Genomic DNA, 23,259 nt, shown 5'->3' with positions numbered 1-23,259 from the left:
TGCTGATTTTACTATCTATGGTGGCTGAAATCTGTAAATCATACAGTGACATGAGCTCAGATTTCTGGAAACGACGCATCAAAAAGTGATTTTCAAAGACTGGTTAAAGAGAAATTCCAGTCACATTGTCATAGTAAGCAAAAGGCTCTTTGCTTTCAAGTGCATCAGAATATTGGATGGTTAGTGATTAAAGAACCATGCTATTTATGTACTACCTCTAGAATCTCATTGATCAGAACCAGAAGATTCTCTGTGGAAGAACTGCTGAGTTCCAGTGAATTTAAAGCTCTTGCATAAATACGAACATCTGGTGCCATTGGGTCCCTCAAGATTTCATTGCAAATTTTCACTGCTAAATTATCATGCACTGTTAAGTCCTGTAAAGGAAAGAAATTAAGTATCAGACATTTTGCTGGGAACTATTTACAAAAGACAGCAATGTGATCATTCAGATGTAAGCTGCTAATGGCTGATCTTACAGAATAAACACCAAGTGATTTTTCCACTTTTCCCAATATAGACAGTTAGCCATGGTGCAAGTTCCTACAAGCCTCTTTTAATTGTAAGAGTGACAGAAAATCAAGGATGGGGGTTGGGGTAAGGTCAAGCTAAAAGATTTCATTACCTGAACCATCACTCATTTAATCCAGTTGCTGATGCTAGGAATCTCAGAAAGGCCCAGTCAGCTAGCTGGAAGTGAAGGGATGAGTTCTTAATCTCTAGCCACAAATACTGTTTTCCTCCAGTTTAACACACTGTACCTCATAGTCCTGAGACTTTTTAGACTGATGTTTCAGTCCACTTGGTCTGGTCAGGTCCACTAACAGTTCAGAAACATTACTGATATCTATTTCAGCCAAAGGTGAAGTTGCAGGAGCATTTAACAGTGTTTGCAGAGTTGGAAGATAAGCTTCTTCAAAGCATTCCTGGTTAGACCTGTTTCAATATATAAGACGACAAAATTAAATCTTAATTCACCCCTAAGTTTTCTCTTCTGCGATGAAAGTTCACAGACCCATTACAATATATCAGTCAAAGCAATGTGGGAGCAGCCAAGCTTGGTAGACAGCCAGCAGGATCGAGATCAGAACTGCTTCACAAAACCAATTTAGCACATGGTATTTCAAGTAAGTTTCAAGTAACACTTTCTGCCTCTGAACAGTTTGAAAGTTCATCCTTACTACTGAAAACCTGATATATACACACTCTTAAAGGACAGAAATAGATTTTTCTAAATCTTTTATTTAGATTAGTCTGCCTTCTGCTCATTCCTCCTTTCTGGTATTTTTCTTTGGGGAAACTTTTCATTGTGTAAGAAATCAAGGAAGCCTGGCAAAAAAATGCAGTGGTTAACAAGATTTTTGGAAGAAATATTTGTGCTTTCTTTTCTCAGAAGACTTAAGAACTCCTGCCAAGCAAGCCTAAAAATCATGTTGCACTTGGTTCTGCAGCGAGTTGTATGTAGTTCCACAAGCCAGATCAAAACAAGTTAAAAGTTAAGACATCAAAAAGTGCAAGGCACAAGTTAGGGAAGTGAAGCCTTTTTTGTTTCTGACACTTGTTAACCTCCTGTTTGAACCCAAATAGCTTCCGGAAGAAAAGAAAGTAAATAATTTCAAAAAAGCAGATTGTTTGCTGGCGGATTACTGAGCCAAAGGAGGTGACCAAAAGACCTTTTTGAGCACTAAAGCTGGGGCAAGAAAGAATGGAAATGCTTCCCTTCAGCAGCCTTAAGGCTGAAGTAGCTCAAGCATAACTGAACTATCATTCATATTATTGCCTGCAAATTACAAAAAACTTCTAGTAGAACTTTCTCCTCTCAGGCCATGAGAGTTCATAACTGTTTAGAAAACATTCCATGAATGAGAATTGTTTGCTGGTCACAGGATCCTCTCCCTGTTATCAGTGCGCCACCCGACTGACACGAGAGAGTATTTATAGAAATCAGCAGCAACATTTTTTTCCTCCCAGAGTTCAAATACTTAAACTCAAAAAGTAAACGTCATGATTATAGATGTGACCAGATGGGAGGTCAACAGAGCAGCACCCAGAAAACAAATGGAATCTGGGGAGAGATCAGGTCCAAAATAAGGTATGAACCTCAGTCAGATCTCATTCATTACTTGAGCTGAGTGGCAGCTTTGCAGACAGTTCTGAATTACATACAGTCGTTAATAATTCTCTTCTAGAAATACAGTACTGGTAAGCAAAGGCACTTCATGAGGCCTCTGAAAATGAAGCATCTGTGACCCAGGATGAAGATAATGTTTTGAGACAGAAAACTACTGGTGTTTCCTAACTAAACAGATTCCAACCCAACGAGCCAGACTAAGATTTAGGATATTTTTCTCCACTGATTTTCTGAAGTTTTGCTTAAAGCAAATTTTTTCTTAAACATTCACAGGGTCAGAAGACATTCACAGGCAAAAGATTATCAATGTTAAAAGCTTAAATTCATTACTCAATAACAGCGACACTGGAAGCATATGAAATTAGTTTTTCTCTGACAACAGCAAAAACTATTTGTTTGGGATTTTTCCCCTCTCCCCTTTGACCTGCTCCTCTTAATGTGGCAATTTATGGGCCACAAAAAATTGAATTTTTTGACAAATAGATATGGTAATATATATTAAGCCTAAACTAAATCTTAACCATAAAAAACAGGTAAAATCTCAGCTAGTTCAGACTGGCTAAAACTACTAGCAGCAATTGAAAAGTAAGTTGAACATTCTATTTCTTTGAGCAAGTGAAAGGGGATGAGAATTACTATTTAAGCTCCTATCCCCTTACATAAGTGACTTCCTTTGCCCACTACCAAAATAAACAGTACATTTTGAATCTGCCATGAATTTGGATTGGAGTATTCTGTGGTAAAAAAAAAGGAACAAAACAAAACCAGACCCCAAACCACAACCAACCAGCTTTGATATCTGCTGGGTACTGATAATTTTCTTTTGAAGCATTCCTCTTGCTAGCTACTTTTTTGTGGCACTTCAAAGTCTACTTAGTTATGCTGTTGAGCACTACAGGTAATGCACATCTTTTTAATTAATCTTGTATTTGGTGTCTTGAAGAATAATTTCAATTATAGGCTTAGGAAAGGGGAAAAAAAAAAAAGTGGAAGGCCACAGGGGAATTAATGAAGTCTTCTGAAGAGTCAGAGGCTGAGATTATCTACTCTCAAAAGTAACATGCATAGGAGTCTGAACTAGACCTTTAAGATCTAACTTACATTTGTGCAATTCCTACTTGTGCAAGATGGCAAAAGGTTCCTAAAGCTCCCAGACCAATGTGTATTTTCACATAACCATTTACAAAGGCCATACCTATTTGCATAAGCAAATAAAGGGAAGAAAACTCCTAGACAGTGTCTAAGCTGAGTGTCTTCTTCAGTCACAGGATTATACCACAACAAAACAAGGCGAGAAAGGAGCTTGGCACTGATCAGCCTCCCAGAGAACATCAGCTTGGCTATGCCTTCTGCAGCTTCTGTCCTAAGTTCTGGAAACTGAAGAAAGAACTGATCACACACATACCACACAAATCACAGCCCGTTGCACTAATACTTTATGGTAATAGTCTACATCCTATTTTGCCAATCAATTCTCTACATTCACGTATTTGCACCTGCACAGAATTCAAAGCTAGCTCAAGAGTAACATTAGTCTGTATCAGTGACAAAGGCGTGGTCATTTTCTACAACTATTCTAACATTAGACTATTAATTTCAATTACACATCATGTAATGTTCACATGCAACCTAGTGGGATGGTAAGCTTTCTGCAAAAGTCATTTTGAAGCAAAATTAAGGCAAATTTGATGGTATTTCTTACCTCACTGTCTAAGAAACCAGAAAGAAGCTGCAGGAGGTTGTGAACCATAGTAGTCTCTTCCTCCTCCTCTGTTTTTTCACTTTCTTCCTCACAACTTTCAGTTCTAGTGTGTGCATCTCTGCTTTGAGAGTCATTGCCTCTTCTGGCTTTAAATGGCTCAATCCCAAACAGCATTAGTTGATCAAAGATTGCCTTTAAAGCACTGAGCTTTACCTTCAGATTATCTACTTGTAAAACCTGGGTTTAATACGGAAAATACATACATCATCTAAGAGTAGACCACTAATGTTAACATTAAGAACAAGAAGATTTTTTGCTTTAATAAGATCGTTTGATTTGGGAAACTTTTTAAAGTACCTGGGACAAATTTCAAACTTTAAGAAGGTGTGATACGAGTTTAAACCTGAATTTATAATACAGTCTGGGAAATAATTTATCATCGAGTCATCTATGCAATTTCCATTTACATAAAATCAATTGAATTTCACTCACAGAGTGAATTATTGTTCAGCTTCTAAGCAGACACTGGACAAACAGAAAATCTATTTACCTAAAGTAGCTCCATAATGATAGGCACCACAGAAAAAAAGACATAAGACAATCCCTGCTCTGAAATACTGTACAGCTTAATAAAAATAAGCAGTATGTAAAGGAAGCAGGGAGCAAAAGTTATAAAAGTCAAAGTTGCATAGGTTACTACATGCATCATAGTTCAAATTAACATTCAAATAAAACAATACATCATGGGTTAGCCTAGAGATCCTTGATCTGTTTAGCCCAATACCCTGCTTTTGATGGCAGCCTGCACCAAGAATATGGGGTTTAATAACTATAAATATTAATTGCTTACGTCTAAAGTTGCTAAAACAACTGAAATCCTCCCCAAACAAAGCGATTTTTGATGAGACACACTCAAAGGCAAATTAAGAACAATACTGTATGCTAAATTTTTAGAAAACCAAAGTTCTCCTACTGTGGTTACTGACAGATCTATGATCTTGTCTGAGCTGAGCATTATCATCTCAACACCTGCTGTCAGACCTCTTGAGAATGTAACACACTCTAAGCACGATAGTCACCTACATTTCTGTCAAATTATAACTGAAAAGTTAACAACTGTGTCACCTTTTGTATAATCAGCTCAGCATCAGAACATTTACCACAAAGGTGAGGAGATAGGGGTATTGTGGCATTCAGAATGTTCCATATCCATAGACATTTGGCCATGCTATCTTTTGTTGGTTTGTAATACTGCTTTTTCCTCTACTTAACAATTCTTTCTTAATACATACAAAATTAATAATCCAGAAATTAAAATCTGACACCCAAGAGGGCAGGATCAACAGAAATGTAAAAACAATCACAGTCACATTTTTAGTCTGGTTTGTCAAGGCAGGAAGGCTTACAGAAAAGACCAGCTGTAGTATTCTTGTTGTAATAACATAAATGTATGAATGACTTCACCCAGATCTAGAGGAGAAAGTGATACCTAACAAAGGATTCCTACAAACTTTTAAGACAAGAAGTGACCTTACAGAAGAAAGGCATGCCACGAACCAAGATACAGTATCAGCTTGAATAGTGTTAGACATCAGGAAAATCTGCATGGAATCACACTCTCCAGACTCAGATCCTTAGGAAATCAATAATACTGATTCTCAAATAATGTAACTATGCAGAATAGCTCATTATAGATACAAGACTAGTTTTATTTACTAAGTTGCACAGACCATTGTTCTACTTCCCATCGGATGTTTTACCTGTAACAGCAATGCAAGCTGTTGTCGGGCAAACTCTTTCTTCTGAAGGGCACAGCACCCCAAACACAGAACTGCCATATTTCTCACAGCTGGATGGACATTAGTTATGCCAGGAAGTATCTGGAAACAGAAATAGACTTTATAGTTAAAATACATAAATTGAAATAAAAAAACCTGACTACTAAAATGTGTTTACCCTGAAAACAAAAATTCATTTGATACAGGATGAGAAAGTGGTAACTACTTGTGTTTACTTGGCTATAACTAGAAGTAGATTAAGTATGGTGTTTGAAATCAGCAATAAAATGGCAAAAATCACATGAGTTTTTCTTCGTGTTTGTTTTTAATACAAATTTGTTTTCAAGTAAAATTAAGTTGACTGCTTATTGGGGGATAAAGAAAAGCCACCAAGATATACAACAAACCTACATGTTTCTTCATAAAAGGCATTGGCATTCTTGAAGAGAGACATAAGTTGCAAAATACAGACACCTCTTCCATGTTGTCGTGGTTTAAGCCCAGCTGGTAACTTGGAACCACACAGCTGCTCGCTCACTCTCCCACCTTTTTCCTCCCCCTGCTCCAGGAGGGATGGGGAGGAGAATTGGAGGAATGCAACTCCCAAGGGTTGAGATAAGAGCAGTCCAGTAACTAAGGTATAATACAAACCACTACTGCTACCATCAGTAATAATGATAAGGGAAATAACAAGGGGAGAGGACACAACCGCTCACCACTCAGCCCGATCAATACCCAGCCCGACCCGAGCTGCAATCTGGGCCTTCCGGTAACTCCCCCCAGTTTCTATACTGGGCATGACGTGCTGTGGTATGGAATACCCCTTTGGCCAGTTTGGGTCAGGCGTCCTGTCTCTGCTTCCTCCCGGCTTCCCCTCCTCCCTGGCAGAGCATGAGACTGAAAAGTCCTTGATCGGAGTAAACATTACTTAGTTGTTAGCAACAACTAAGAACACTGGTGTTATCAGCGTTGTTCTCAGACTGAAGTCAAAAACACAGCACTGTACCAGCCACTAAGAAGGAGAAAAATGAGTGCTACTGCTGACCCAGGACACATGTATGTGCAATAGTTTTGAGAAGACAATGGTAAAAAACCACGCTAAATATAGGGTGAACACTACAATGGCATCACTTTATATTTTTGCATTTACTAAAGCGTTCAAGTTTAGACAGCAACAAATAAGATATCTCAAATCCCCAATGTAACATGTGAACATCTAGCAGGTACAATACAAAAGCACAATCCTGGAGAGAAAAAAAGTGGAATAAACAAATGTGAAAATTAAAAAGAGACCTAATAAAAAATAAAAGGTTTCTGGGAGTTTCTGTGGCATCAACACTAGTTAGGATTTTAAGAATACTTCTATACATCTGAAATAGATCAGGTCTGGTTCCATTACATTTAAGGTAATCCAAATTGGCATTGCAATTTTCTTTGCAGTTTGAATTCTAAGAATGCCCACACTGAGTCAGGTCAGCTGGCCCATTGTCTTGTTAGTAAAGAAGATCAAACCCAAATTCCTATCAAGCATTACATGAACAGACTAAGTAGATATTTTCCAAGAATTCTTGTCAAAGTCCCAGTGATTTGCAGCTGAGAGATACCAGAGCTGGGAGACCATTCCTAGCTACCTAATCATTCTATGGTATTTTTTGTTCTTGAAATTCCACAGATTACATACTATGCGAAGAATGAACTCATTTCATTTGTTTTGAGCTGGCTAGTTGCTAGCTTTATGGGGTGATCAACAGATCCTTATTCACTTTCTCCAATAACACTCACGTGTTACGACTTCTACCCTCTCTCAGACCCTGCCTGTAAGTCCACTCTTCTCCAGGTTACAAATAAGTAACCTATTTAGTCATTCTTCATACAGAAGCCAGTCCATACTTTTCCTTGCTGCCCTTCTCTTGACCATTTCTAATTCTAGACAGATGGGACAGGAACTGCACAGAGTATTCAGAGGGGGGTGCACCATTCATAGAATGGCATATGACTTTTCTCCATTTTGTTTGCAGTCAGTACAGTTAAAAATCTGTGACATTTAGAAGTGTTCTTCTTAAAATCCATTCTCTTCACCCTGAAAACTAAGAAGTATATCTTGTTGACTGTAAGAGGTTTATAATGGCACTGCCTGACTTTTCAATACAGAAGTATTTTGTTCCCCCAAACATCTTTCCTTGCACATGGAAGGGATGAAAAAAAAAAAAAACCAAAAAAGGTGTATATGAGTTCCAGTCTTTCTTAGATGAAAAGCTTTTGACTAGGTGAAAAACAAGAAAATAAAACCATGAAAGTTCTCTATTATAACTCTTATCACTTTGGCTGATAAAAAAATCCAAGTAATTAAAGTACCACCAATTGTGGTAAGCAGATGCCTCAGCACCACACTCGGCACAGTGTAACTCAGCACTGTCAAACACTGTCATACATTAGTTAAATACTTGCCATATTCTTGTTTGATTTTAGTATCTCTCTGCCACAGCCAGATTTGGCATAGGAGCTCAGGACAGCACCTCCAAGACACTAGGATCTGGGAAGGCTTAAAAGCACCAAACAGAGAACTACAGATACAGCAAAGTGATTGTGAAATAATCACAAGCCATCCTGCCAGCACCTAAGGGTCAGCTATGATCTATCTGTTTTTATTATAATGTAAACAATATTTATTCCTACATACCAGAGATTCGATGATTTCATTAATGGTTGGACTAATTCCTTTAGAAAAGGATATAATCTTCAGAAGCTCATAACACATCTTCAGACACTTCAACAGTGTTTCAGGATCATCCTTCACGTGGGCCAGAGAAAAGAAAAAACACATTACTAATACAAATGGTGACTGTGATAAGGAGAATGGGGACACTAATTATAATTTTTCTCTACCCAAACAAGCATTTCCTTGTCCACTACATATTTTTTGTGCAAGAATATTAATAAAAATCTTTCTATAAACTATGATGAAAAGAGATTCAAGCTTATGTTTTCAGTTAGTTAAAAGCAATAAAAAACAGGCCATTTAGGAATTCTTTAGTTACTCAAGGACAAAAGAGCAGTTTAAGTGCAAACCGTTTTTATGCTAGAGCATACCATCAACTTCTGATATAAGCAGAAGATGAACACTAATACCATAAATGTTCATTTTCAATTTAAAAAATTTAGATGATACAAGGCCAAACTACACTTGCTTTTAAAACTAGGAATAAACATCAAAACATAACCAGCATTTTGGTATACAGGAAAGGAAGAGACCTTCTCCGCACACATTTCTTTAATTTCGGGTTGCTCTACTTCTTTAATCAGATCCTTTTTAACGTGTTCCAACTCGGTTATTTTCTCTTTTAACACTGATGCTTTATTGAAATCCTGCAGAGTAATGCACTCTTCCAAAGCTGCTTTTGCCTCAAAAAGTTTCACTTTTATTTCAGCCAACTGAAATACAAAGTAAAAAGAAAATTAATATAATACTATGATCTTTGTGGTGTTAGCCAATATTACGCTACTACATAAAAGTCTTACTAGAGGGATTATGCTTCAAAAAATATCTTTTCTTGTTAGCTACAATCTGCTTACCTTAAGCTCTCGTTTTCTTATTTCAGTAACATCAACAGGCTGCTCGACTGTAACAATCGGCTCACGAACTTCTGATACCATTTCTGCAATCTATTGTTACAAACAGTATATTAATGCCGTTGACTTCAGCTCAGATGTCAGATACTAAGCTTTTAACTTTTCCCGATCTAAAATACCATCCATCCGAAAAAGTATTAAACATCTGTGCAGTTTCCCTTAACAGCTAATTCACTGCAAGCAAATCCTCAATTTGACAATACGCAGTCTAACCATTGAAATGCAGTGCTTTCTACCATTTAGCTAGGTAAGCAAGAAAACAGAAGACTCTATATCCACAAACAAGTTAAGCAGTTTCTATGCCAACAGTTCACAGGCACCCATCTCCTCCAGATCTGAACACGTGTTTTAAAGAGTTACTGGTAACAAGAGTAAGGTTTTTCACCTGTTACTACTGCAATCAAAATACAGCTAAGGACTCTATCATTTAAAGGTCTATAAACCATCACATGATGTGCAAGAAGCGTCATAAGCAATTTAATTTCAAGCCAAATACATGCATAGAACTAGAAGCAGAGCTAGGCTGAGAGTTTTGCAATTGGTTATGGGTTTTCTTTAAAGTCAGACCCATTATGTTAATGAAAAACAAGATGAAACATGAGGAAAACTGAAAACTGAATGAAACAGAATAGCCTTAACTCTTCTATCAGATCACCACAGTTTAACTTCCTCTCAAGTTGCACCAAACTAATGGAATGTATTGAACCAGTGTATTTCTCTAGAATAATAGAAATGTGCACATTTACTATTACTATTGTACTATCTAATGCACAGATTACCACAGTTCTGCCATTGCAATCATGTAACAAACCTCTTGTCCTCAGTTCTCCCACTGGATTGAGGCTTTCCAAAAGTGATCTCTGTCCTTCAGTCCAGGGTTCATTTAAAACATTTGAGCAAAACTGAGGGTCTATTTTTCAGTAGTCAAGTTTAAATAATTAGGCTGCATATAAAGACTCTACTTTTACTAAAATATTTTTCTTATACAGGTTTTTAGTACCTATCTCAGTTAAAAGGAGGGAAGAGAAATTTGAAATCTGGAAATATATGTTACCGTCACTTTGAATGTTCCAGTCAAAACTGTTTGGATCTACTATGATCAAGGATTCTGAAACAGGCTGTCAAAGTGTAAAACTTTCCTAATTTGAGGATTACATTTACACCACCAGCCAAATATCTAATGATAAAGATCTTTAGACAACCACAAAATGCAGCTATGAGAAAAAAAGGGGGGGGGGAGAGATATGACATATGACAACACCACCAACTAAATGTTTTTCCAAACCAAAAGTATTTTAACTCCTAATATTTCTGTTACAATGCTTCATTCATAAAGGCTACTTGATATACAAGGGAGGCAAAGCCTAGAAAACAATAAGCCTTTAAAATTACTTACAATTTGAATCCTTCTGTCATCATCCTTAACAATACTGAGCAATGTCTCCGTAAGTGGAGATATAAGGGCTGTTGAAGTCGCAGGTAGAATGAGAATCCTTTGTAAAGTAACTAACAGATGCTTTCTGCATTAAAGAGTAAATAAACGAACTATGTTTGCTTATTCAAGAACACTGAAAATGTAAGAATATTTACCCACTTTGTGTCGGTGTGATGACTTTATAACACCTTATAAAAGAAACTTCTCTATAGCTATATCAACTGCTGAATATATTTTCTAACTTAGCAGTGTTTGTCTTTTCCTGATTTTACCTGATTTCTCTTAACTAGAAAATGCTGAACTTTTTAATCAGGTGTCACTACTGTCCAATGAAAGGTCCTACCAGCAGAAAAGAGCCAGAGTATCAATACTATGGAATGCTTTCATAGAAATTATCTAGCTGGAAACTAAAAAAAGATTACAAGTTCAACTCTCCTGCCAGTCTGGCACACATACAATGCGTTCCATTGAGAGTTTGAAATAATTGCTGTGTTTGTCCTACCGTAAACTGCCGTTTTTCATAAAGTGCCTGTGATGGTATGAACTTCCAAAGTTATTCTCTCTTATTACTTCACATCAAAGGGTGTTCAAATTATAGGAATGACTCAGTTAGCACAGTTCAATTCAGCTTCGCATCTAAAACATCTGTAACCTTTTAGGCCTTAGCAGACTGCACTTAAAAACAAACACACAGGCTACTTACTGCAAGTCATCTGCTGAGAAGTAATCCATTGATCTCTTTTTGGTTTTTATATACTGTATTCCAAATGAACAGACATGTAACTTCATAATCTCAAGATTATGAAAACAACTGAATTTGTTCTCCCCAAACAATGTTGTATCTGCATTAAAAACTCTTTTTTCCATAACAGTAAGCAGACAACATTTGGCACACTTTTGGGAACAATTCCATTACAGAGACTGTGCCTTTTATTTTTAGCCAGCATTAGAACTAGATTTTGTCTGTTTGATCAGGTTATTTTCCCAACAGAGACTCTATACCTCTCCACAGGCATGAGTGCCATAAGCCTATTAACACAGATCTTACACTTAAGTTTACCTTCCTCCCTCTTCTGTGGTATCCATGCAGCCTATGATAAGAATCAGTTGCTGGCCTATAAATTCTTTTGTCATCAGGTTTTCAAAACAAGCAAAGTCTTCTCTTTGTTCTTCAGTAAGAACTGGCATATTTTGAAGGTAACTGCATCCAAATAGAAGATATAATTACATTCTGAATCATTGTTGGAAAGTTAAAAGGAAAAAAACCCAAACAAACAAACAAACAACAAAAACCAGACACCACTTTCTTGTCCTGTATAAACAAGTGGTTATCTTAGTTACAAACCTTAAAAAATCAATGTTTGTGTTCTCCTTTTCATAGATTATTAGTTCCAGAAACTTATTTATCCCAAATGATGTACAGTTTCAAAATACTGCACTTCATTTAAGAAAGTCGTTTCTTTGAAAATGCAAAACAGTAAGAAAATGACAAGTTATGCTTGTACGTGTGATTTCAGTTCTGCACCCCTGCATAAAGGCAGTGTCTTAGGACTAAGCATATACATGTACCTTTGTTAATACATACAACTGGTATTTTTCTGCATATTTAGGCACTACGTATTCTTCTACATGCTCAGGAATGTTATAGTGCCTACGAGACTAAATACAAGAAAATCATCCAAGAGTTTTAAATGTTTTGTCTGATCATGTGTGCCAGCACAGAACAATCTGTTGTCAGATACTCAGACACATAGCATGGGAAGCATAATCACTTGGTTCCATTTTGTTATTTTTCTGGAATCATTGTTCCTTTATCAAACTTTTATCTATCAATGAGAGCATTCATGTTCTCCAGAAAACCTGGAGATAAACATACCAAGTACAGAATTCAATATTGAATATAATGCAATATATACAATTCAAATACTGGCATGAGCTGTGACAAAGATGCTCCCTTTTACCACAGCTTTGCAGATACTTTTCAGCAACAGGTCATTAAATTTTGAAGAAATTTTAAAAATTTCTTCAAAATTAGGACAAAATCTTGGCATGTAGCTGCTATTTCAGAACAGCTGAAATTATAAAATAGGCAGCTGTTTTTGCTCATTTAACGATAATGTTACCTGCACCAGATAACAGTGAAATATCTAAATGAAGCTCACAATCCTGCATCTGTTCTTTTGTATCAATGACTTGCAGCTTCTTGCTCCTCCTAAAAGATAGTCTCACAGTACCAATAAAGACTTCAATTGTACAACTGCAAATCTTACCCAAAACAACTGCTGGCACAATGAAGAGTTTAACAGTTGGTACTACAAACAAGTACTAGCAAACTTAATTCATCCTAACTCAGCCTGTTGTTGAAGGGAAAGATAATTGAAAGTATTTTGAGTAAGACTGGATGGAAAAAAAAAAAAAACAACCAACATTTGTTTTTTGAGAACAACTGTTTTATGGACTTTTAATTTAATTTTGAATGAATAAATTTACACCCACTAGACTGGATCCACATTCCAAATCAGGGAAGCACAGATTTTTCAGTTATTAAGCTTTTATGAAACATCCTAGCACATTCCACATCGAAAAGTAGCAATTATTACTCTAAGTACTACTGGTATATATGCTACAGCCACTGAAGTGAGAAAAGAATATGCGTATTTTAAATTGAAACACCTATCAAAACAAAGCATTTTTCTGCAGGTCTGATTTATAATTGTTTCAGGAAGCTTCATTCTATGTTTTGCAAGTACAATACCTCAGTTAAGACTTCTCAGCAGTCTCCATGCTCACAAACCTAAATTCTGTTCAGATTTTATATAAAGACTAAAGTATCCCACAGAGACAAAAAAAAAAAAAAAAAAAAATTACTTTCACTTTTATAAGAAGTTTGACTTCACAAAACATTCTCACACACACCCCCACATTACCTGATTAAATGTTCTGTAATTGGCTCATTTAGCAGCCTTTAAACATAGGTTTTGGGAAGCACAAGCAGGAGAAAGAAGTGAATGAACTTTCAGTTTCAGAAACACTTCTCTTGAGGACAGCAGCCAAATTCTACTTTATTTTCACAAATTACAACAATGAAAAAAGTATCAGTTTCTGCAAGCTCTCAAAACCTCTGCCTGCAAGCTCTTTGCAAACACACAGGAACCTACACAGTAACTTAGACAAAGGGTAGCTGCCTATTAGAGAGCAAGTATTCTGTTATCTTAAATGGTAAAGGATTAGATGCTATTGATCTAGCAGCCCATCTTGCTGATAATTCATGCAAAAAGACATTCAAAAAATTGCTTTTATGTTACAAATTAGCATTTGACAGTTTTTCTTTAATATAAATAAATATTTCCAAATATTTTTTAAAAGTCTTAAAAAAAATTAAAAAATTAAAAATAAAAAAAAGCAGTGTTCAAGCACAACTTTGGCTTTGGAGGAAATGTGAACAATTGAACAAAAGAAATATTCTCTACTTCAAAAAAAAAAAAACTATTTTAGTGGCAAGAGATTTATTTGTAAATGCAGTGTACCTTAGTAAATAATCTGCATATATAGCTGGTTCTGGCAACATCTGTTCTAGTAAAACTTCACCTTCTTCACCTTTTGATTTTAAATATTCACAAAGACATCTCCAATATAACACATTCTCAGCTGTTAAGTCTTCCAGTGGAATCAGTTTTCTAAACAAAAGTAAATAAATAAATTCAGAGAGATAAATAAAAGAGGATCAAAGACAACAAATGCAGAGAAATAGATTATTTCACAAGATTAAAATAAAATCCTGTAAAAGGTATTCTCCACAGAAATACTTAAAAGACTGACAAAAATAGCTTCCTCTGTCTTGAGCGAGGACGCAGAGCTCCCCAAGCCTCTCACTACATTGCACTTCTCAGTACTGTAAATCAAGGCTGTTCATACCACTTTGCAGATTCTGCTCAGCTCTTCAGACTTCTTAGTGCAACCACCCCAAGTACTTTTACTCTGTGCAACACTGTTATCACTGTACAAGTCTGAACTGTATTAATATGCAACTGCATTAAATTATTTTTCAGCTTCTGCTTATGATTTTTTTCTTCTGTTAATACAAGACCTTCCCATAATATTCCCATAGCAACCATAGCATGTCAGAAGCAAAAAGTAATAGAACTGCTTGTCAGTATTTCTCTGAGTTCACCCTCTGTTTACTAGCCATAGGACCCGCACTCGTTTTTATAATCAGTCTTTTCCATGCCAAGCAGGGCACATAATCTTTGTTTCAGGAGCAGAATGGTAAGTTGTGCATTAATTCTACCTCAAACCAGAAAAAACAGACTATCACTGTCAGTGGTACTTTCACTCCCTTGAATCCGATTTTACTTGCAAACCATCAATAACAATTTTGGTTTTCTTGGAGGTCCATCAGATACTAAAAGAAAAAATAAATTAAAAAAAAAAATCTGTAGCACATAGATGAAAATTGACCATTTGATGGGTTCCTGTTAATCTGACAAGCCTTAAATTAAAAAGAAATTTGACAAACATAAATGTTTTTGAAGTCTGATTTCTCATACTGATAGTGCATCACTCAAGCTTTAGTCAGAAGCATCATACAAGAACAAGCCTAATATTCTCCATAAATCAAATAAGCTCATTTCAAGCTGAATGATTTCACTCACTTCTCAATGTCATTAGTCTAAAAGATCTACTAATCTCAGTTAGCCCAGTCTTTGAGAATGGAAGCCTCATTATGTGCAGGACCAAAGTCAGACTGACAAGTCCATAGCTAGATAAATTTTTCCTTTCAACCTCTTAAGATTTTGGCACATTTCCAGAGGCTCTAAGAAATTATTGATGCTTTTTAAAGCTAGTCAGGTCCACAGCTATAGCTTTTGAGTGCAATGCATGTAGCATCAACTGATTTCAAAACACCTGACATAAGCTACCACTAGAATGCAAAACTCTTCATATAATGACATTATACATTTTTCCCCAAGAACAAAGAATAAGATTTTGTTATCACTTTTTAAAATCAGTGACATTTGTCATTTGAGTTTATCACCCAAGATTAGACTCCTACCACTGTTAATAATCATTTCACTCCGGTTGCCTCAATTAACTCGAGTCATTTCTTCTCACACCTTTTTGCCTTCTTGAGCAATTTTCTACAAGTTCTGATTTCTTCTTTTCTTATCCTCTTCAGCTTTTCAGACCTTAATATTCATCACATCATCTTGTTCATATTTTAGGAACTCACTTAGTCAAATTCTATCAAACATTAACAGAGGCCAAGAAGCCTCTAAGATGCCAGCTTCTGGTAAGCTCTGCTAATATGAGTAAAACACCTTCAAAAGAAGGCAGAAATACAAGTCCAGTAATTCCATTCTGATTGGTTCTCCAAATAGTTCATGAATAACTGAACCAGCCCCACATTGTGCTGCCTCTAGCTCAGCTAAAAAGACAGAGGGAAGCCAAAGAGGACTAGAAAATGTGTGAGAAAGATCACAAGCATTACTGAGAGGGAGGAGGAATGGAAGAAAGGGAGCTTCTGGGTAACACAGGTTAAAAAGAGGAAATCACAGTTGTGGGGGTAACCTGAAACATTGCCTTTATTGTAAGCTGTACAGACTATACAGGAAACAAAATAAATTAGACTAAGTTGTTACTCAAAAAGCTTGTTTAGTTGATTAATTTACTGCCTCCTCTGAAATCCTAAAATTGAGATTTTTGGAGTGTCCAGGAAACAAGAAGTCAAAGACTTTTTCTCACTTTTTCCCCTTGCTTATCTGGCACAGTCTTTTTCAGCTGCTGAACACAGATCTTTATAAAAAAAAAATTAATAAAAAAAATAGAAAAGTATATCCAAAACACTTAAGAACACAAACACTGAGGGGACATCGTGGCTTACGCCAGAATATCAGTCTTTTATCACAGGTAATAGTTACCCTGTTCTCCATTTAGGTATAACCCTCAATTTAATATTCTTATACAAAACATTCAGCTTTTAGAAATGAAAAGTGATCTGCATACCTGCTGTCAAGGTTTTTACAGTTATAAACAAAGTTATTAAGTGGAGATAACGAAAACATAGCATTTAGTACTGGGGTAGCCACTTCTGGGCAGTTTTCCACATCCAGTCGATGAAGCAATTCCAAAACATCCCCCTCAGTCATTTGTAACCAGGCTTGAAGTAGCTTCTTTTTTATTACCTCCTTAACAGCATCTAATAATACAGGAATATAAAATGCTAAAGGTCAAAAAAATACCAAATTTCCAACATACTTTCACAAACACTTTTTCTATGGAAGGCTTTATGGGAAGAAGTAATTATACTCTTGAACTTAACATCATCTTAAGAAGGAAAAAAAACCCCTCAAACAACAAACCCCCAAAAACAACAATTAAACAAGAACTACCTATGGAGCACTACTACATTTTTGACGCAACATATTTCCCTAACCCCAAAAGGAAAAAAAAATCCACCAAAACAAACCAAACAAAAATGACCTCTTGATTAAGACAGAAGACAGCACCTCAACCCAGAATATCTACAGACCATGAACTCTTGTAGGTGAAGGAAATTTCTGGGGAAGCATGATTGTATATATTTCAGGCATTTAGAACTGGCCACTTTCAGAGGCAGAATACTACTGTACAAACCTTTAGCCTGAACTGCTACACAGAATTCTTGTGTTAATTCAACTATTCCACTGGATTCTGAAATTTACGTAAAGAGTCCCTTTTCTCCATTGCCACAATGAACAAATAGTTTCTGGATCAGCAGAGTACTATTTAGGCTGAAGGAGTGGGGAAGGTGGGCAGCCAGCCAGCAGACAAGTAACAGCTAGTAAGGTCAAACTGCAAACCAGTATACCAATAAGAAAGAGTAATTCAGAACTTGGGTTTTTTAGTGCTGGACTTCAAAAACAAAACCTGACAAACTTCATTAGACTACTATAGAACAATTCAGGGCAGGTGGGGAAAAATGCTATTTAAAACTTATACAGAAGGAAGACTTCTTTTTAAGTATAGTTCTATAGAAGGCACTTCGGTGATGATCCTCTGTTCCTTTTCTATCAAGTACACACTAACATGAACCCCAACTAGCCAAAAAGAAATATATATCAATAAAAACATATGCATACATGACACATCTATAAGAGCTGCAGTTACCAGTGAATACAGTACTTTTGTTCTCAAAGTGAATATCCACATAGGTCATATTTCTCACTGTTCACAAGCAGCCCATCACTAAGCAAGGAAAATTCTCAGAGTAAAAGTCACCAGGGCTTAGTACAGACTTTATAAACTATTTCTGTGGATAATACAGTAGCATTTAGTAAAACAGGCAGCTTTAATTGGGAAATTCATGTCTATAACTGCTATTGTTGCAAATAAAAGCCATGTTCTATGAGGGAGGCCAAAACTATCTCACTTGGATGCATGTGATCTTTTGATCTTTTGGCAACAACGCACACAATTATAGGTACGTTCTGAATTGCTCTTTAGATAAAGTGATACACTACAAAAGACATCAAAAAGAATAAAACTGCTTCATGATGAAATGAAGGTCAATCAAAAAGTCATCAAGAAAATATTCAAGCTAGTCAAATGAAAAACAATCAGCTTAGAAGATTTCTCTCTGAAAGCACATAGGAAACATTTTCAAACAATTATCAAACTGATATTGATGTTTGCATTTCAATTCTTTAATATATGTATTAGTTACAGAAATAGCGGTAATGAAACATGTTTCAAAATACACTGAATTAAATAACTACATGTTTCTACTTCTGTGTTTATTTATATTGTTGCTTTTTAATTTTACCAGCATTTGGTCCTATTTTAGAGCTCAGTGGCTTTGAAGTTTTTTGAAAGTGAAATCCTTTTCTGGTTTATACACTATAAGGGGACTAGAAAACCAAAGCAGCAAGCAGAATTTCTTGTGCTTAAATGTTTCGTTGTACCTCATGGCTCCCTCTGAGCTCTTTATAATTTCCACCACAGCTTCCATATAAATCACTCCTAAAACATCAGAAAGTATTCTCTCAAACATCTGTATTAAAATGTTGAGAAAGATGATCTCTTACCAGATCTGTCATTAAGTCCTTGTTGCAACAATTTTACTCTCTGTGCTATTGACAGAGCTCTCATATGAACTTTTTCTGCCAAAACCTTAATAAAAAAAAAAAAAGACATTAAATACATTTTACAAATGATAACAACTGAATTCATTAACTATGTTTTACCCATGCACAGAAAGCTTAAGTCAATAAAAGCCTGTAATACTGATACCATCAACACTGTACCAATACATTAATGAGCAGATACTTGTGCATGGAAGAAAACGTAAAATAAAACAGCTCAGAAACTCAGCAGCACTAACTGAATGTGGCACCTGGATATGAAAACTATTCTCTCTCTTTAAAGCTCCAAGAGCAACGAATACCTGCAATGAAATGCCTGAAGTATGTACTTAAAGCCTACTAACACAAGGATTCAGTTAAAAAACAGAATTTAAGAAAGAGCAGAAGATGGTTCTGTGTGAAAAGATTGAATAATTTGTTTGAAGATCTTGCCTAAGATGCCTGCACTAGAAATGTACGTGGCAGCACCCTTCTTATCCTTACCTCTAGCAGTAAACATAGTAAAGGTTGATACTTCTCAAAATTAGAATACCAAAACTATGCAATTTTTTCTTTACACTAGTATTGCTGTGATCCCAACTTTACTTATCTATTATGAAATAACAAAGAAGAAAATTTGCTCCACAAACATCACAAAACGCATAGATAGGAAATAGCAAAAGTATAAATGATATATACAATCTGTTGTCTGATCCTGAAGAGCCAAGTACTATCACAACAGTAATTTCTATCAAGCAAGTTCCGTAGTTGAGTTCAGAGGTTTTAACTTGAGAGCTTGAGGGGGGTGTGTGGGGAATATAAATCACTCCCCTCAAAATTCTAGGAAGTGAAAATAATTTAGCAGTTCTTAGTGTTTAACCAGTGAAAAGATTTAAAGTCTTTTTCCTAAGTCAGTCTTTGAAATGAATATTAAGTGATCCACTTTACCTCATACGCCAGCTTCCTGACAGCTTCCTTTACATCCATGGTGCGGCTTACGATTTTTGGCAAGGTCCTTGCTGATGGAGCAATACAGGAGAGCACTGCACGCCTCACTTCTGAATTTGAATCATTTTCAAGCAATGTGTTGTAAACTGAAAGTAAAAGAGTCACAATAATGTTTTCATTAGTTTGAAACACTATAGAAAAACAGAAAATACTAAAAAAAAAAAAAAAAAAAAAACCACCCCAAAAATGCAGCTGTTATTAAAACCCCTCCTCTGCACAGCTCATACAAATTCAGGGAACAGTTTAGGGTTACAATCCTAAGATTTATGGCAATTACATGCTGAGCTATCATCTCAAATGAAATTCAACTACAAATATAATATTTGCAATCGTAAGTAGGATCTACAGTTAATAACTCCAAAACTTGCTGCTCTAGATCCTGCTTATATATTACCTCTTTGTCATTAAGTGGGGAAAAAAGCCACAAACCTTCCAAATGTTGACTCCTTAGCACCTCTTTTCACTGGCTATACATCCTTGTTACCTTTGAGATGGATTCTCAAATTTTCCTACAAATGGAAATCTGCAATCTCCATTAAGCCTACCAAAATTCAAATAGCAAATCTCTCGTGTAATGCTTTTTCTATATTCTTGACCATTCTTCAAAATTAAAAGCAACAACAAAAAATTAATCAGAGAATACTTGAATTCACCTTCTTGCTCTGTGAGATGATTATTAACTACGAAATTTTCATGCTCCTAAATAAGCAACTTACAAGCGAAAACTTAGAAAAATATAATTTCAAAGGAGGTACCTTAACACTTAAAACAACTAACTGCAAAAGATAGTATGTAAAGTTCAATCATGCACAATTTACATAACAGCTGTGCTGGTACAAACTTACTTCTCTACCTTAAGGCAATGGAAGTAGAGGCTCGGTTAAGAATCACACCATACACAAAGAAACCCACTAAGGCACAAAGACAGCATTAGGAACCCTGGGTTCCAGAGATGCTGATCTCTTAAAGCGATCCATGAATAAAATGAGACTGGGCAGGGAGGGGGTACATGCAAAAATCATAGGTCAGCAATGTCAGTAACCAGCTTGCCTCTCCTGGGGCAGACAGGCATAATGTGAGACAAAATTATTTTTTCCATTATCACTGCTACTTCTCTAAGTGTTTTTGTGCAAATTCAATTCAATTAATAGTACAAAAGGGTTCTTAGAGGGTAAGAACTGAGCAAGCACGAGTCATATCTCCAGTTCACAACATGTCATTATTCTCACCATCCTTCAGCTATATTCAGCTCATGGAATAGGCTGAACCCAATATCAATTGTCTGTCATTTAATCCCCAGTGGATCTGTCCTTCAAGCAGTTCTGTCTTTTCCCCTTGAACAAACATAACTCATGCATCTACAACCTCCTCTAGCAAAGAGCTCCACAGTTTATGAATTATTAGAACACCCTCTAAGATTTGTTTACTAAATGCTTAAAAAAAGGTTTAAAAATGTTTCAAAGTAATGAAAATCAACAAATCTGTTTAAAAACAGGAAAACAAACAATACTACTTACTATTAACAACAGGACAGTTTTCATCCTTAGGATCTTGAAGTCTTGACAAGGCCAAAACAGCTTGAATTCTCACATTTGAAAATTTATCTTTAAGTCTAACCAGCATAGCTTCATTAATTTTATCAAATAAATCATCATCAATCTGGGCATTCTCTGGCATATTTCCCAAAATCTTATTAACAAGCTGACATGTTCGAAACCGAACTGCGTGGCTGTTCGCATTGTGAGACTTGGGGAAAGGAAAAAAAAAAAGTATTCTTATCATCACACTTTTCTCATTTTTAACTTGAGGCTATTAACATGCACATGTAAGTCATTGATATTCTATACAGTACATAAAACATGCACCTCTATTTCAAATGCTTTTCCTATTTAAGTTCATTTTTAATACAATTAAAAAGTCACAGAACTGGAAAACAACTATGGCCCATCACCTAGACCAGGGACATTTTAAATTATTAGAAATGCCTTCACAAAGCAAGAAACATGCTTATCACCCAATGTAGACTATATTAGCTAACTTACCACTGTCTCCATAATACCTCAGAAGGAAAACCAAAAAACAATAGCAACAATGACTAGTCATCTTGACCTGATCAATAATATAAGAAAATTTAATTATACTTGTGTTTTCGTGTTATTGGAACTGTTGATCTTTTTATATGAGTGGCAATATGCAGAAACAATACATATGCCAAGCACACTTGTATGAAATCTTGCAATAATTTTTACTTAATGAAACAGTGTAATTTCCAAGACAGTTCCACAATTCACACTTGTAAGTGCACCTACAGTAAAGCCTATAACGAAACATCTGGCAGACAAATAAGAGAACAGTTCATAATTTCTCACGGGCCTAACTTTTCAAAGCCAGTTGTTGCAGGGGGTGTGATGTTACTCATAAAACACTAGCTTTGCCTTGCTTTCACTTTTAAGCTGCAGTTTGCAAGTATAGCACCAGCAAGTTTTCCTCACCGCATGAGCTATTTGTTGTGTTAAAGATTTAATAATGTGTTACTGTACCTCGAGCAGAAAGTTAAACACATAATTCAGAAGTAAATTATCCTCTTCTCCCGCCTCACTACCATCCTCTTTCTCCATTTGACAAAATGAAGTAACAAATCTAGCCACAAAATCGATCACTTGTTCCACTGCAGGTTCCCGTCTGTAGATTATCATAGCATACTTAAGGAAGTGAATGAATTTTTCATGAAAATCTTCCTTATCTCCCAACTGAAAAATAAAAAGCCAAGCCACACCAAAACATAACTACCTGGTTCATCTTTCAAAAACAGTACCACAGAAAAATTGACAGCTTCCTTTTAAATGTTCAAAGCCATTAAAGCACACCCACTGTTGTGCACTCTTCACTGAATATTTAGCTTTAACTCCACAGCGGGCATATGTCTTGGCCGCTGGGCTGCATCGTGGAGTGCTGACAGGTTTCAGAACGGCAATCGAAACCCTCATCCATTATTATCCTGTGTCACCCTACTTCTCGGGTATCCAACCTCCTTCCAGCAACACCACTGATACCTGCCGTGAGCTGTTCTTACACCATGCTCGCAGCAGATAACTGTGTACAGCAGCTTAGCGCGTGGTTTGTTGGGGTTTTGTTGTTTGGGAGGTTTGTTTGTTTTTTCCTTTTAAGTCGCAGAGGTCTTCACAGTGGCCTCAACACTTGTTTTCGGGTGACCAGGGCCGAAGAGGACCCCCACCCTCTGATGCAAAGGCAGGGCCGCTGCTGAGCGCCCTCGCTCTGCCCCCAGCGCGGCGGGGCCCCGGCCCGAGGCCAAGCGTACCTGGTCATAGGTACTCTTCAAAGCCATAACAAGCTTCGCGCGGTTCTGGTGAGGCTTCTGGGCTAGCTGAAAGGCTTCTTTGATTTGCAGCTTCTTTTTTGCTCTCATGGCTGCAGAGAAGGGGGACGGTCACGGAACGACTCCCCTGCTCCGAGAT

The 23,259-nt window shown here is 36.4% G+C and overlaps 1 protein-coding gene across 1 annotated transcript in view; it reads right to left on the bottom strand.

Moving 5' to 3' along the window:
• The window catches only part of NCAPG (non-SMC condensin I complex, subunit G), a 27,678-nt gene extending 4,468 nt beyond the window's left edge, over window positions 1-23,210 (bottom strand). The window contains exons 1-17 of the mRNA XM_010014395.1: window positions 23,103-23,210; window positions 22,324-22,533; window positions 21,301-21,529; window positions 19,724-19,869; window positions 18,740-18,824; window positions 16,680-16,872; window positions 14,204-14,353; window positions 11,737-11,877; window positions 10,638-10,761; window positions 9,185-9,274; window positions 8,864-9,043; window positions 8,292-8,402; window positions 5,594-5,713; window positions 3,834-4,070; window positions 3,327-3,508; window positions 762-936; window positions 216-377 (exon numbers count right to left, since the gene is read on the bottom strand). Of these exons, the coding sequence (XP_010012697.1) occupies window positions 216-377; window positions 762-936; window positions 3,327-3,508; window positions 3,834-4,070; window positions 5,594-5,713; window positions 8,292-8,402; window positions 8,864-9,043; window positions 9,185-9,274; window positions 10,638-10,761; window positions 11,737-11,877; window positions 14,204-14,353; window positions 16,680-16,872; window positions 18,740-18,824; window positions 19,724-19,869; window positions 21,301-21,529; window positions 22,324-22,533; window positions 23,103-23,210 (2,643 nt within the window). The remainder of the gene's footprint in view (window positions 1-215; window positions 378-761; window positions 937-3,326; window positions 3,509-3,833; window positions 4,071-5,593; window positions 5,714-8,291; window positions 8,403-8,863; window positions 9,044-9,184; window positions 9,275-10,637; window positions 10,762-11,736; window positions 11,878-14,203; window positions 14,354-16,679; window positions 16,873-18,739; window positions 18,825-19,723; window positions 19,870-21,300; window positions 21,530-22,323; window positions 22,534-23,102) is intronic.
• Window positions 23,211-23,259: the final 49 nt, after the last annotated feature.

The sequence above is a fragment of the Nestor notabilis genome, unplaced genomic scaffold, assembly GCF_000696875.1.
Source record: "Nestor notabilis isolate BGI_N333 unplaced genomic scaffold, ASM69687v1 scaffold2960, whole genome shotgun sequence".
In the NCBI taxonomy this organism is placed as follows: Eukaryota; Metazoa; Chordata; class Aves; order Psittaciformes; family Psittacidae; genus Nestor; species Nestor notabilis.
This window is presented reverse-complemented; position numbering and strand designations above follow the sequence as displayed.